General features: G+C 32.4%; 2 protein-coding genes across 3 annotated transcripts; one reads left to right on the top strand and one right to left on the bottom strand.

The window, feature by feature from the left end:
- Positions 1 to 737: 737 nt before the first annotated feature.
- LOC107432901 (nuclear transcription factor Y subunit B-8) lies at positions 738 to 7,223 on the top strand. 2 transcript variants are annotated; one of them, XM_048465272.2, is made up of 7 exons: positions 738 to 1,048; positions 1,252 to 1,524; positions 1,707 to 1,836; positions 2,117 to 2,122; positions 2,246 to 2,320; positions 2,470 to 2,520; positions 6,753 to 7,223. In XM_048465272.2, the coding sequence occupies exons 2-7, from the start codon at positions 1,310 to 1,312 to the stop codon at positions 6,795 to 6,797; spliced, it is 522 nt and encodes a 173-aa protein (XP_048321229.1). In that variant the 5' UTR covers positions 738 to 1,048; positions 1,252 to 1,309; the 3' UTR covers positions 6,798 to 7,223. The 2 variants fall into 2 exon arrangements, 1 of the variants encoding a protein (XP_048321229.1); XR_009634860.1 differs by lacking the exon at positions 2,470 to 2,520 and having other exon boundaries at positions 753 to 1,048; positions 1,707 to 2,122.
- On the bottom strand, positions 3,588 to 10,078 carry LOC107432896 (zinc finger CCCH domain-containing protein 63). Its single transcript, XM_060812693.1, has one exon. It carries the CDS (start codon positions 9,639 to 9,641, stop codon positions 8,382 to 8,384), a length of 1,260 nt encoding a protein of 419 aa, XP_060668676.1. The 5' UTR covers positions 9,642 to 10,078; the 3' UTR covers positions 3,588 to 8,381.
- Between the last annotated feature and the right edge of the window lie 6,439 nt (positions 10,079 to 16,517).

The following is a 16,517-nucleotide window of genomic DNA, read 5'->3' as shown; positions in this document are numbered from 1 at the left end:
TTATTTATTTTGTTTACAATATAAAACTGATATTGTATTTTTCAAACGCCTTTAATAAATTTATGGACAATTACATTATTAAATAAATATAATTTAATAAAATTATATAATCATTTAAAATAAATTAAACTACTAAGCCTCAAACATATTCAATTGTATATGTGGAAGTTTATGTAATTATTCATTCGATAATTTAACTTAGGTCCCATTTGAAAAATATTAACATTCTTAAGGAAATTAATTTTTAATATAAAATTTTCGGTAATTAGTTTTCTATGAATAAATGTGCTGAATTTTTTTAAATGTTTTTTTTTAATTTTAGTGTTTTGTTGGTGAAAGAAAAGTTTAAATATACAAATAATTAAATTAATATATATATTAAATTTGAAGATAAATTTATCTTTAATAAAATATTACGATGACAATATTTTGGTGGAAACAACTTTCCACCCCACTTATCGATAATCTCCATGGATTCATATTTTCTCAATTTAAAACTTCCTAAACAAAAAAAAAAAAAAAAAAAAGTTCACATTTTGGAAATCTTTAAATTTCCACTAGCTTTAACATAATTTAAACGGACAGTATATTATTTATAAAAGAAAAAAAAAAAAAAAAGAAAAAGAGAAAGCAATATGCAATGAGACGTATACGACGTCGTATAAAGGAAAAAAAGGCGTGGAAAACACGTGGTCTGACGGGATCGAGGAGAGTAGAACAGAAGCGGAAGCGGAGGAGAACAGGGGATCAGAATTTTGAGGGAATATAAAAATGGAAACGAAGCCAACACAATAAACAAAACGAAATCACCTGAGAAAGCCAAAGAAAAAACAAAAAAAAAGAAAAAAGAGAAAAGAAAGGGGAAAACCAATAAACCAATATATAAAAACCAACGGTGTTGATAAACTTCAGTCTCTCATCTCAGTCGTCTCCTATCTCCTCTCTTCTCCAGCGTCCGATCCTCCTTCCATTTCCACCAGATCTAAAGCCCCTCCATCTCTCGCGCCCAAAATTACAAAATCCCCACCAAAAAATTCCTTACACACAGGTATTTCCCAAACGCATACATACACAAACTCACTCTCTCTCTTCTTTCTCTCTCTATAGTCTCTCTCTCTTCGCCTCTGCTTTCTTATTCTTCTTCTTAATTATGGCGGAGCTAGGGTTTTGGATGCTGCGGGCTTTTAAGTCTCGCTCTTTTTCCGGTTGGATTTCTGATGTTGTTAAGGTGTGACCAAATGTTGTTGTTAGGTGATTTGGTCGTGGTGGTCGTTCTTTTTCCGACTAGGGTTTTTACGGTTCTTCTGCCATGGCCGAAGCTCCGGTGAGTCCAGGTGGAGGAAGCCACGAGAGTGGAGACCAGAGTCCCCGTTCTAATGTCCGAGAACAGGATCGCTACCTTCCGATTGCCAATATCAGCCGGATCATGAAGAAGGCGCTTCCTGCTAATGGCAAAATCGCTAAGGATGCTAAGGAGACCGTTCAGGAATGTGTTTCCGAATTCATTAGCTTCATTACCAGCGAGTATGAAAATTGGATGGCTATTTCGGTTTATGTTTTGTGTGTGTGTGTGTGTGTGTGTGTGTGTGTGTGTGTTTGTGTTTTTGTGTTTTTTTTTTTTTTGGGTAAATTTTTAATTTTTTTAGTTTTTATTTTGTCTTTGGGATTTAATTGGAGCATTTTGGGATTGGAATAATGATGCGTAGGGCGAGTGACAAGTGCCAGAGAGAGAAGAGGAAAACAATTAATGGTGATGATTTGCTTTGGGCTATGGCTACTTTAGGTTTCGAAGATTATATCGAACCGCTGAAGATTTACCTGGGAAGATATAGAGAGGTAATTCTATCGCAGAGGTTTGGATTATTCCTTTTTTCTGCTTGTTTGCTGACATTAAAAAAATGGAATGATATGATAAGAAAATAAAAATTGATCTTGTTTGTCTTTGTTTTCTGGTAAATGGTGCTTTTGATCTCTTTAGTCTGTAATAGTCAATGTAATGTTCTTTGTGTAAATTCGTTTGGTTTGTTTCATATAGAAGAAGTTTTATTTATGGGCACTAACTAAGTGATTTTCTTTTGGTTTTTTGCTTGGTTATTTTCGGGTCTGGATGTTGCAGATGGAGGTAAGTTAAATTTGTCATTTTCAATCTACCCGGTTATTTATCTAATTTTTCGGTTTTTCCTTTTTACTATTTATCTTTAAGCACAAACTGTTGATCTAATCTTGCAAAACGTGCATTTGATAGGGTGACACCAAAGGGTCATCAAAGGGCGGAGAGGCATCTGCTAAAAAAGATGTTCAACCAAGCCCAAATGCACAGGTTTAGTATAATCTTATGCTAAGCTAGAAATCTCAATAAGATGTGTTCCCTGTATAGTTTTTCATCTTTGCTTCAATGGCCTCACATGTTATTTATATGCTACCTTTTTCAAACTTTCTTATTGCACGTTTTGTTGGTAAATCTGTCAGATTGCTCATCAAGCATCTTTCTCACAAGGAGTTAGCTATACAAATTCTCAAGTAAACTCTCTCTCATAATATCTTCCCACCGTGAAAAATACTTGAATAAATTGTTGTAGGTTGTCATTTTTCCAATACTTCCGACTGATAAAGGGACTTGATTTCATGTTTGTTTGCTTATTGTTCATGCAGGTTTCGTGATAGGTGTCATGACATTGTAGAAAAAACTTGTTTATAATTTATAGAATCTTTTCTATTTTATGCATCTTGATATTCTGAAATAGATCTGAAGGAGCATTTAGGTTTTTTTTGTTATTGTCAAGATATTTTGATAATACGTTTGCCATGTTGTGCGTTTGGGTTCTTTGAATTTTAGGTCTCTTGTCCAGAGTTTTGATCTAAGGGTAAGAGGTGCTATAAATGTAGAAATAATAACTTTCTAATTATGGAGCATGCTCATTTTTGGAATTGATAGGAAATGTTTTATTTTATTTTTTTTATTTTTCTTTTTGCTATTATAAAAGCTATACTATGCTTGGTATTAATCTAATTTGTACAATTTGTTCTTTTTAGATTTTGCAATGAATACTATAAGATTTTATAATTTTTTTCTTCTAATTTCACAATAGAATGTTAATTAAAATATACTCTGCATTGAAATTATTATTTGGAAATTTTCTTGCTCTTCTTATAGATTATATATTTTTTAACTGATAGAGTCATGGAACATTCTGGTTGTGCAATTTTATTTCTATTTTTCAATTATTTGTTTTTGAGGTTCCTACTTCATACCAAACAAAAAATAATAGTCAAAAGCATAAATAAAATTGGATGAAATTTTTTGTCATCTAGTTTTCATAATCCTTTAACTGGTGAAAAAAGAAAAAAGAAAAAAGGAAGAGAACACAGGCAACACATTCTTCTGGTTAGGGTTTTAGGTTGTGTACTGCCAAACACATAAGTCAGTGTAAACTGAAGTAATTTTTGTGCTGCTATTGAGTAAATTAGTCAGTGTAAACTGAAGTAATTTTTGTGCTGCTGTTCACCTTCAAGTTTGGTGACAAGTAGATGGTCGATTATATAGTTCAAATATGAAAGGATGTAATATTTGGCATATGAAGTAAACTTTTTATTTTATTTTTATTTTATTTTCTGTGTGATATAATGATATGGCTAAAATGTTAGATAAGCTGCCAATTGATCTATGAAAAGGGGTCACGCTTTATGTATTTTTGCTTCACATTTTTCAAACAGACCATAAATAGTTTGCTGTTGAAGTTGCTGTAGAAGCATCAATTTAGGCTTTTGGCAATGATGCTCTTTATGAATGTTACGCATTGTTGGGAATCCAACTTCTTCTGCTATGCTTTTTGTAAATGTTGTACCTAATAATTTCAGCAGTATTTGTACAGTTATAGGATGGCTCTGAAAGGGCTAAATTCAACTCTACTGAGGGGAGAGCTGCTACTTTTTAAGGCAATCGATTCTTCTGCTAGCATCATAGAATACATCCCCACTTATTGATTTGGTTTGGACCATTAATGTCCATGGTATTAGTCAATGCATTTAGATAGTTGTCAAGAATAGCGCTGAGGTAGGGTGAGGCTGGTTTTTACTCCTTGACCCTACTCCCTAATCGGGGCTAGAGCCCCACCCAAACCCTTTTTAGAGATGGGTTATTAATAGTATAATAAATAGATTGAGATGTATTTATATATGTGGGATGGGAAAATAATAACTTACCTGTTCTGTCTTGCCCCTGTACAAAACCACCTAGGGCAAGGTTCCTTGGGGAATTAGCCCCCTAGGGTTTTTTGACATTTCTAAACAATGCTTATTTTGAGCTTTGTAGAAAGTGCTAATCCCTAGGTATTCTTGTTGTATGCTTTATTAAAGGCATGTCTTTTTTTCTTGTTGGAAAAAGCCAATTGAGAAAGCAACTTTGTAATGATGGAGTTGTTAATATGGTTAGTGTTAACACTGTTGACAATAGTTTGGTCCACTACCTCTTCCTGAAATAGAGATAAAGATCCATTGGTTTTCTTTGGTCTCCTTTATTTGCAAGTAAACATTCCATTTCAGATTTATGGTTTCCTTTTCTTTTTCCCTTATTAATGTTGTCTGTGCCTTTGCCATCTTGGCACGGCTCCAAAATTTTCATTTTCTTTTTTTGCAAGCCTTAAAATTACTTTCTTATACTTTTATGTAGTAATAAATTAATCATGCAAATTTTCAAAATAGTAAGTCAATAAGAATGTTCTTCTTAAGCTTGTTAAGAATGATTGTTCTTGTAATTTAGGGTATGTTTGGTATATTGATTGGCTATTTCTAATGGAATAGGAATAGTTATTCCTAGTTAAAAAAGATGCCTAGAAAAGAATAACTATTCATATGCATTCGTGTAATTATAACATTTTATTGAATTCAATCCTGAGCCTTTATAGGAATTCTTCCCCCCCCCCCCAAAAAAAAAAAAATACAAATTTGGTTAAGTTAAAGTTTAACTATATTAGAATGAACGAATGCCATTCTAGAGTTTTAAATAGGAACAATTATTCTTTAAAATCAAGGAATAGCTCTCACAATGGTATGGGTACTCTTGGGAACAAGAAGTGTCCGAAACATTGGAATAACTAATCTTTGAAGTGGCTATTTTATTCCTTTATATATTTTGTGTACCAAACATACACTAATTTTCATATTCATTCTAACCAACGTTGTAGCTTTTTCTTGGATTGTTCTATTATGCTTCCTTATGATTATTCCTACTTACTTCTCTGGTTATTAAATTTTTCCTCGACATTCTTTATTAGCTTTTGGGTTTAAGATATCTGACTGTTCTGCATGGACTAAATTAAAAAATTTATCACAGAGGGCTTAAATTATACTAATATGAAATGTAAAATATATTAAACAAGTTTGATTCTATTATTTGCATGATCTTTTCAAGAAATTTGTAGTGGTGAAAGTTTAATATATAAAGCCACGATTTAGTAAGATCTTGTTTGATGGGTAAAAATGAATTTGTGAGTGATAATAAATTTGATTGTGCAGTAGTTGTCCATTAGGGGAATCCCATTATCACATAAATTTACTTTGCTATAGAAAATTTAGATTCATTTTATTTTGGGCGTGTTATTCTAATAAATTTCAATTGGGTCTTATTTATTGCATTTGATTTTAATTGGGGATAAAACAATTATAGTTGCATTTCATGTAATTTTTTTCCATTGATTCTATAATTCTCCATTATTAATTGTCCTTGGTTGAAACTGTTCGTTTATAAATCAAAGGCGTATATCATAGATAGCATAGAGCCTGTAAATTTGGTTAGAACTCCATTCCAGACATTCTTCCTGTGTAATCATGAATTTGTGATGAGGGCCTAGTATTTGGAATTGGCTTTTCAAGTTTATGGTGTAAATTTTGTTCTGGAAATATGAAAACAGGCTTAATAATCTTTCATATTTCATTTTACCTGTTGAATGCTATATTTTTTGTAGAATAAGCAAAAAGCTGTTAACTCTTTATATTTCGATTTTACATCTTATTGAATACCATATTTTATGTAAAATAGGTAGTGTGGTGCTATGATTTAAAAACACTCTGACATGAATGTTATCTACTTGGCTGCAATCGGGTTTATAATTTTTTAAAGTTTAAAACGTGCATGTCTATTTGGATATTTGGCAGAAAATTTTTGTGCATTTTTTCTTGCTGGAGCATTTAGAATGGGTAGATTGTGATTTATTTTCCTCCTAAAATAATTAAAGTTTAATAAACTTGTTATGCTGTTATTGTTGTTGGTAGTAAAATGTGGCGTGTCAGAGATATGACTCTCTTCTTGTGTGTGACCTCTGAGCCTAGCTTCATAGGTTGGACAATTATGGTAGTCATTCCTGAGAAACAAATTTGTTGATGCATCTTAGCTATTACATCTTCTTGTCAAACTGCAAATAGATTTGTATATGATTTGAGATCCCCACAACTGATGGATAATTAGATATGGTAAAACTTCTAATGTCAATATAATATTTAAAAGATTCTAGAATTGGAGTATATTTGTTAGATGTACCGTGAGGAGCAGTTTGGTTTTGTTTACCAGTCTTTTATCTTTATGTATGTGGACATCTTATAGGTCTCTCTTATCTTTTGACCATCTTTTTTCAATATAACATCAGATTCTAGTCTGCCTCCCTCAGATTCTTTTTTTTTTTTTTTTTAATAAATAAAAGAAAGTGCATTTAATTTGTTTATTCTAACATTGTATTTGTTTTGTGTAATGAATGCAGTCACAGGCCCAACATATGATGGTTCCTATGCAAGGAACGGAGTAGCAATGCTCTTTTCCGACCAACGTTCATTTAATTTGTCATTGGATGAAATTCTGTTCCAAGTTCGCAACAAATTCTTATTAAGTTACTTATCTGATGTTGACACTGACATATGGGGTGGTTTTGGTGCCGATGTCTCAATATATATCGTGGTCAGTGGTAGTAAAGTTTGTATATTGGGAAGTCAATTAGAGTCTTATGGCTATTTGAAGAAAGTATTGTAAATCTTGGGAGGATCTAATTTCGTGCTATTTGTAAACTCGTTATTGCTAGGGCTAGTGATTTTATGAAACTGATAGGGCAATTTGGCGTGGTTCCATTTGCTAGAGGTGCATGTTTTCTCTAAAACATGCACACTGTTACAGCCGCGGGGGTAAAGATTCTTGCCACGGGTTTCAAATGGCTAATTTGTTGATGGAAAATTATATATGATTGTGTTATTGGATTGAAAATTAATGACTAAAATTCATGTAACTACACCCAATAAGATAATACTACATCATTTGGTGTTCAAAATTTAGAAAATATGTTTGGTGGAGAGGATGAAAAGGGTGCCAGTTAGTTGCTTAAGAACTTGGATTAAAAAAACAATATGGGATCAAATAAATTATCTTGGGAGACAAAATAAAAAAAAAAAATGATCTTCCAAACTGGCTTCCAGCTGTTGGTATGAAGATTGCATAAGATTTGTGATGGAAGGGTTCGGTCACTTGTACCTCCCTGTTGTCAGAGTTCTGGCCTTACTGGATTGACCATTGTAAGAGATGCAAACCGCTTGTTTAGATTAAACGTCTATAGAATTTTTCTTCACAGTGGAGTCAACATAAAGTTCAGACCGCGTGTAGCAAATTATGATTTACGGACACATCAGGAGTGTTGACAAACAGTGTACAGCAACTTATGATTTACAAACAGCAGCCCGAAGTCACAATGTTCTCCTGAATTCCCTAACAAGTAATGTAGCATAGCAACAGAAATATTGACCATAAAAAACAAAAGGAAAAAAAGTGCATAGCAACAAAACTGTAACACCATTTGAAATTTATCCAAAAGCCGATGATGGAGGGAGTAAACAAAAATAAAAAAATCCCAAAATGGAGGGGTAAGAAGTTATTGCCTCCATATATCAAGCACACCAAGTGGCCCCTGCATCAATCGGCTTCCCTAATTTTGAAAACTTTTACCCCTACTCTTTCTCATCAGCTAAATTTTAGTGACAAGTTTAGTTTATGCATACAAAGTCTACAATTATACAGTATATTTCCCTAAACCCCCTTCCTCAATCCGCAGTGTATGCACCGGTGGATAACAGATTCATCATCGAAACCTATAAATATAATCTAAAACAACTAGATATCTATAAACATAATCTAAAAATTAATAAAAAACAGAGAATTATATTATGAAAGGGATTGTCTATAATTTTACATAGACATGAGTTTTATATTTCCAAATGAATGTTGATTTATACAAGTCAGAATCAAAACAATTTACAGTTCTTTTGAAGCTAAGATTGCTTCAATTTGTCATTTGAAACAAAAATAATCAGATCTCCGAAAAAAAATATACAGGACCAAAAATAAAAATCTAAACTTTAAGTCGCTTGTGAAGATCCTCAATCTTGGGGTCTCTATCCCACTTCCACACAGTTAGCGTACCAGTCCAATCACCAGTGAAGAATAGCCCTTCATCATTAGCAGATGTCTGAATGGCTCGAATGTCTTGTTTGCCAAAAAGCCTTCCCCTTTCCAAGAAATATGGCAGTTCATACAACCGGACAGAATTATCTTCACAAGAGCACAATAAGATAGGTTTGTCATTGGCATCGTGGATCCCGAAAAGTGAAAGCACACCACATTCTTCATCATGAGTATAAATTACTTCCACAGTCCCATCTTCTTTGGTTGTTGACCAAACCTTGATTGATTTGTCCATAGAACAAGATATCAAGCAACAATTCCAACAAATCACAGACATAACAGCAGCAGAATGCCCATTCAGTGTCCCAACGCACTGCAAACTACAAGTATCCCAGATTCTAATAGTGTGATCCATGGACCCAGAAAACAACCTTTTGGCACCAACAACAAGCGAAGTCACCGCACAAGTATGGCCCTCCAGAGACCCAGTTAATGGAAAACCAGGATTTTCAGGATCTGACAGCTTCCAGACGCTTATAACCCCATTCTGTGCTCCACCAAAAAGAGCATCTTGACCCACAGCAAGAGCATAAACCTGACCAACAGGTCCGCTGAGACTGAAATCCAAATGGGTTTCAAAATTCCATGCCTTAACGCAATCCACAGTACCCACAAAAATCCACGAATCTTTACAGATCAAACATCCAATTTCAGTTCCAAGGTCGAACTTCTGGGTGCATTTACCAGAACGGTAATCCCAAACCCTTAAACTGCCATCTCTATCCCCCGTGAAGAGCTTATCCGAGCCTTGAGGAAGGGCTATGCCGGTGATACCATTCTTGTGACCGGCGAGTTTGGAGGAAATCGAGAAATCGTCTGCGCAAAACCAGGAATGCAAGTTGCGGCAGCAATCGCCATAGAAGCAATTGCCGGATTTCCAATACTCACAGGGCCTGACTGAAGAAGAAGTAGAAGAAGAAGTCGACGGTGACCGTTTGGTGGGTTTGTGCGGATGGGCTTCAGAAATCGCAAGGGGGCGTTTGTTAGGGATTGGAGCAGGCTGGGAAGGAGATTGAGAAAGTGGATGGAAGAAGCGACAAGGGTTTCTGACGCATCGTCCGGCCAGCCAGTAGGAACAAATTGTAGTCGCTCTTCTTCGCTGCTTTCGCTCAACTACACCCACTCTCGTCGCTGCCAAAACCGCCATTCTCAACAACAACGAAGATGGAATCAGAACGATGAGGAAAATCACAACGAAGATAATCGGATCGGAGAGAAAATCAAGAACGAAGAGAGAATCAGAGGAGGGAAAAACAGAGAGAGAGAGAGAGAGGTAGAGTTGCTTGGTGACTAAGAATGAGAGGTTGGAAGCCCTTTTATAGGTATCAGAGGGAAATCCAGAGACAGAAGGAGTGAGGCAGAGTTGCTTGGTGAGTAAGAAGGGCTTTAGATTTGCCGTTGTTGGTAGGATTCAAGGGAAGCTTCGCGCTCCTGACCGTTGCATTGTGGTCTTGATTTTTGATTTTTGATTTTTTTTTTCCCACCCCCCTTTCTTAGCGATTAGCATTTTTATTTTCTTTTATATAAATACATGTGAATTTTTTTCTTTTTTTTTTTTTTTTTTTTTCCCCTATGCTCTTAGGCATCCCTTATCCTCAGTAGATTCGAACCCCGGTCACTAGTCTTGGGCTCTAATCCACGGAGCTACCACACTCGTGTGTAAATATATGTGATTTTTTTTTTTTTTTTTGCTATGCCTCCAGGCATCCTTTACCTCCAATAGACTCAAACCCCGATTGGGTGGTGGTGCTCTTATCAACGGAACTACCACACTTGTCATAAACTTGTCATAAATATATGTGATTTATGAATTATAATTTTGCAAATTTCCCCTTTATTGAATCCTTTTTTTCTATTTTATTTTTTTTTATCTAAAGTTTACGATTATGCAATTAATAATTATGAAATATATTTGCATCTTCTGATCCGAAATTGAAAAATAAAAAGTTTGCTTCCTAGCCGAATTGGTTTTTATATTTTCTTTTTCCTTTTTAATCTATATATATATATATAGAGATATATGTATATATCTGATTTATAATTATGTAATTTTTGGGTTTATTTAATCCTTCTTTTATTTATTTATTTTTTAGTAAGGGTATACGATTATGTAATTAATAATTATTCAATTTTTTGTTTGCTAATACCTTCAAGAAAAGAAAATTTGATTTTAAATATCAAAGTATTTACTTTCCTCATTTTTTTAAGAAAAAAGGTATTTATTTTCCTTATTTTTGTTTTATTTAAAAAATTTATTATATAAAATTTTGTTTTTGTTTTATGAAGTTAAATTTATTATGACATAAAAAAATGTAATACTACTTTTAAAATCAATTTGTAATTATTCACAAGTTAATTAATTTGCAATTTAATATTCTTGAAAAATACAAAAAGTAATGGTTATTTTACTGTGCAAATGTGCTGAAAGGGACAAAGATACATATTAATATAGTTTAGAGGTCAACAACATTAAAATTCCAATATATATATATATATATATATATCTAATAATGTTTTTAATTTTTTACATAAGAACTGTTTTAAAAAATATAAAATAATATTTTTTTAATCTGTAATCACATAATAATTTTTTAAATCTGTAGTTACCTAATAATTACATTTTTTTTTTAAAAAATAAAATAGTTACACAATGTCTATATAACATATATATATATATATTGCGAAATATATAACATATATAGTTTTTTAAAATATATACATATATATATATATATATGTATATATATAATTTATTGTTTAAAATTCAAAATGTGTGTAATAAGCTCATAGCGCGACATGCGTAGCCCCAAAGAAAAACCGAACAGTAAATTCCCAAATTGTCTATTGTTAACCATACAGCTATTTTATTTTTCACTCTCATAAATTATTATTTTTATTGCAAGAAATAGTTTAAATAAAAAAAACAAAAAGATCATGTCAGTTCAATAGCTTTTTTTTTTTTTTTTTTTCTTTGGAAAGTTGTCAGTTCAATAATATAATCAGTGCGGTTTGGATAATCTTATGAAAACAATATGAGGCAAAAAATAATTAAGTGCATCATATTTTTATCACTAAAATATTATGTGATGATATGTAAATTCTAATCAAATCAAATATTTATAATTCAAACAACAATGTAAGTAAATCTCGACTGACAAAATAATTTTGGTAATTAAAATTATCATTACTTATAGTTGAAGGCATTTTTATAGTGTGATTTCTTTTTTGTTTTGAGGATTAGTATTAGATAAGTAAATTGAAAATACAAACATAATTATCTACATAATACCGTTAAATAATTGAAGATCCAAAGTAAAATGAACAAAAAATTTAGCATGAATTTAAAAGCTATATAAAAATTATTCTAAAGAGATGACTGGTCATGCGTACATGGAAGTTAATGTGGCTGCATCTATGAAACATGGTGATGTAAAGAGATTCTGATTAGTAATTGTTACAAAAATACATGAATATATGTGTATATATGTGGAACAATATTGTATACAAAATACAGAAAAGTAAATAATCTAAATTAGAATTAAAACCTGTGTATTTTAGATTTGATCTTCTTGTTGAACAATCTGTCAGAAATCTATGTTATATTACAGTATCTTTAAAATTATTTCCATTTCATCAATACTGATATTTTTCTGACAGTCATTTTCCAAAATACAACAGAATTTTAAGTTCTCAAACACAGCACTTTACCTTTGAATTTTCAAAATACCTTCACTTTACCACTCTCAAAAGCCAAAAAACACAAAAAACAATTTTTTTTTCTCTTTTCAAAACTCACGTGTGGGAAAGTAAGTCTAATTCTTTTTCCTTAATTCCACATTTTTTTCAAAAGTTTTTTCCTTTTCCAAGTTCCCAAAACAGAAATAATTAAAACCCATTTAATGCCATTAAAGCTCATTAAGGCCCATCAAAACTCATAACCTCAAATCGTTCAAATACCAACAAAACGTTACAGTAATTGCATTACGTCTGCTTTAATAGTTGAAAAAGATAAGGAGTTCTTTGAAGGCAAACTATATGCAAGTATATATTGTAGCTGTAGATGGTTTGGATCAAAAAATAAATGGTCTCTCTGTGAAAAAAGACAATGCATAGGAAACTATAAGAAGCCATAAGTCTTCCCATTTTCCTTTCCTATTTCCCGATAATAGTATTGAGTTTCTAAATTTTACTGATAATGCAATGTGTATCCACTCTTTTCAAAATCAGAGTTGATTATAGTTTCATTTGTGGCATTACAAATTGCCAATTTGGTTCAAATTCTTACTTTAGGTGACAAGGAGCTGGAGGAAACTGAATATTGAAAAAGAATCAGTGAAAATTTTTTAAGAGATGAATAGAGTAGAGTGACCAATCTCATAAAGGAAAAGGTAAAATATATATTTTTACGTGCTTGAGATTATATCCATGTTGCATTTCCAACTAAAAGATTTTAGGTTAGGTTGCTAGTCAGCAATATTATTAGGCTCAATTTTGTTCTGTCTTGAGCAGTGAGAAAGTATAGTATATGACATGTGCTTTATATATCGGTCTTTCCTTGCTTTGAGAAGTCATTTTACATAAATCATTGAGGATCAGGTTCTTCCATAAATTGAAATTTGACAATCTCATGTTAGAGAGCAAGCGACTGGAATTAACTGAAAACGGTCTTGCGGAAGCTAAAAAAATCAGTATGATCTCATGCTAGAGAGTAAGCAATTGGAATTAGCAAGGCATTTGTGGAAGAATCATCTTAGAAAAATGTTGACATATTATCTCTATCTGTTTACCTAAGTATGTACTTCTAAAGGCAGGATTTTCAGTTTAACTCTATGAGGAATTGGATCGGGTAATTAATGACATCTGTGAAAAGTATGAGGTGGGAGAAGTTGGGGTGTAAATGAGCAGAAATAAATAGAGTATTGGTATTCTTAATTTCAGCTCCCATGATTTTAAGAGTACTTCAGCTAAGCTTAAGCTCAAAAAGTTTTAAAATAACTCGTCCAAACCGGTTGTACTCGTTACATTATAAAAATAAAAAAAACTAAATCTTTATTTTTTAAAATAAAAATTTTAACATAAATAATTAATAAATTGTATTTATTCTATGAATTTTATCATAAAATTTATTTAATTTTAAAAAGTTTATAAACCTAAAATATAAAAAAAAACATTATTTATCCATTATAAATGTTCAATATGTTTAAATCTATAATATAATTTTTATATAAATACAAATAAATGCTAAATTCGAGCTATTCATGAACTACTCAAGCTTAATTTATTGTTTAAAATTGGTTCACTTGTTCAAGGTTGGCTCATTTTATTTACGAATCAAGTTCGAACGAGTTAAAATTGAGTCCATCATGAGCTACTTGAGCCTATTTATAGTCCTAGGAAGAAGCTTGAAACTATTAATATGGAGACGAAGGTTTGCCTATTTAATATAGGGATATTGGCAGCCAAGCACCCCGAACTTTATTGATGTTGACATATTGCGTCCTAAATTTTATTTTCTAGCATTTTGCATCCCAAACTTCCTCTTTAAAAATACATAACGGAATGATTAAATGCCTTGCACGTGCTCATCAAACAAGGGTAGATCAATTAATTTTACTATTATCAATTTAGAAGTTAGGGTTTCTATCGAAACCCCTTCTCCTTCTTCTTCTTCTTCTTCCTTCCACGTCCGTATCTGTTCTCTTTCATTCCTCACTTTTTTCACTTCTCACGTGCTCTTTCAAATCCAAAACCCCTTCTTTTTCTTTTTCTTCTTCTTCTTCCAAACCACCACTCTTAGTAATACCAACAATTTCAAAGCTGCAAGGGAATGAAGTTCTTTCTGTCCTCTTTCTCTGTATCTGTCCTCTTTTTTTTATTTTATTTACTCTCTCTTTCTCTGTAACTCTCTCTGTCTCTTTCTCTCTCTTCTTTTTTTTTGGTGTACTCTCTCTTTCTCTATAACTCTTTCTATCTCTCTCTATCTCTTCTCTTTCTCTATCCTCTTTTTTTTTTTTTTTACGTACTCTCTCTTTCTCTGTAAAACTCTCTGTTTGTCTGTCTCTCTCTCCTCTTTCTCTGTCTGTGTTCTTTTTTTTTTTTTTTTGGTGTACTCTTTCTCTATATCTCTCTCTGTTTGTCTTCTCTCTCTAGCAGATATTTTAGGAAAGCAAAACTCCGTTTTATCAATGGATCGAAGCTTTTTTTTTTCCTTTTTTTTCCCTCAACTTTTTTCCTCCACATTTCCTGAACTCCAAACAGAGCCTAAAAATTATAAAATGACCTGATCTACCCTCGTTTGAAGTACACGTACGAGGCACTTGATCATTCCGTTATGTATTTTTGACAGAAGAACCAACGGTGCAAGTAAAAAGGAAGTTTGAGGTGCAAAATGCTAGAAAAAAAATTTAGGGTGCAATGTGTCTACCTCGATAAAGTTCGTGGTGCTTGGCTGCCAATATATCTTTAATATACATATCCCGTTAATATATATTGCAATATTTTTAGCTAGAGAGCATGTTAATCGTCCATTCTAACCGTCAGGCAGAAAATGTCATAGGAGAGATAGGAGGCAAAATTGACTAAAACATTATCGAATGTAAAGCAGAAAGATAATTCTATTTGATATGAGTTAAGTGAAGAACATACTGCTCTGGTTTGCACCAAAAAATAGTGCAAGATTAACATTGTTTTATTGATTATTTTCTTCCTGCATGATATGCATTTGTTTGCTAGTAGATAACATAAATCTCGTACTTATTTTTGGATGCTTCTTCATATCCATTATCAATCATTTTTTAATATTTTGTTTTAGGAATCATTATTGTTGTTGATGTAGCTGGAGGAAACCTTTTGGTCTAGTGCCTGGTTCTCTTTCTTTTTTCTTTTTTTTTTTAATGCTTTATTTTGTTTCCTAGGTTGGATTTTCTTTTGGTCATTTAATCTTCTCTTATTATTGTGGTTATTTATTGTAAAAAGAGAGAAATCTTAACAGCTGTTGTAAAAAGTAGCCACGTTAGAATGTTTTTGCTAATATGGCATGAACAGTAACCACTTTCTGTTATTAGAACAAAATATACAGCTTTGTCTCTTATATTAATATCAAAGTAGTTAATGAAAACAGTTGTATAGAAGTTTCCAGAAAACTAAACAGAGTTCTTTCTTCTCTCTCTTCTCTCTCTTCTCTGCTTTTCTCTTTTTCGTTTCTCTTCCTTCTTAAGGTTTTAGATTTTCTCAAGGTATCAGATCTGATATTTGATCCATAGATCTGAAAATGGTGAACTCAGAGGTTACAAAAATGGCAGATTCTTCAGGCAACTCAATAATGGATCATTTTGATGCTTCGTTGATTATGACATCTCCGTTTCCCAGCAGTATTCTGAAGTTGACAGATGAAAATTTTCTCATCTGGAAGTCACAGATTCTACCAATTTTGAGAGGTTATAAGTTTGAAAAATTTGTTCTTCTTGATGAGCCTCAATTTATGCGTGATTTTGTTTTTGGTGATCTGGAGGTAAACGACGACAATCTTTCAAATTTTTCATCTGAACAATAGCTATGGATCTTGTAAGATCAATTTTTGCTTGGCTGGTTGGTTTCGGCCATTATAGTTGAAGAACTAGGAGATCTAATTGGCTTAAAAACTTCCAGATGACTCTGGGTTACAATTGAAGAAAATTACGCCTCTCAATCTAAAATTGCAATGCTTTAGCTTAGGAATCAATTGTAGACCACAAGAAAGGATCTATGAAGATAATCGACTACTGCAAGAAAATGAAGAAAATTGCAGATCACTTGTGTGCTGGTGGTTTCTTTGTGTCTGAAAATGAATGGTTATATGTATTCTAATGGGATTAGGACTAGAATATGAGACCATTTGTGTCAATTATACCAGTCGGCCTCCATTACCAAGCTTACAGGAGGTAAAGACTTATCTTTCACATTATGAAGCAACTCTTAAGCAAAATACTACTTTGAATGTGTTTAATTCTGCAAATCTTGCTAGTGCCTTTAATAATCAATTGCA

This window comes from Ziziphus jujuba, chromosome 11 (genome assembly GCF_031755915.1).
Source record: "Ziziphus jujuba cultivar Dongzao chromosome 11, ASM3175591v1".
In the NCBI taxonomy this organism is placed as follows: domain Eukaryota; kingdom Viridiplantae; phylum Streptophyta; class Magnoliopsida; order Rosales; family Rhamnaceae; genus Ziziphus; species Ziziphus jujuba.
Note: the sequence above shows the minus strand (reverse complement) of the source record. Positions and strands in the feature narration are given on the sequence as shown.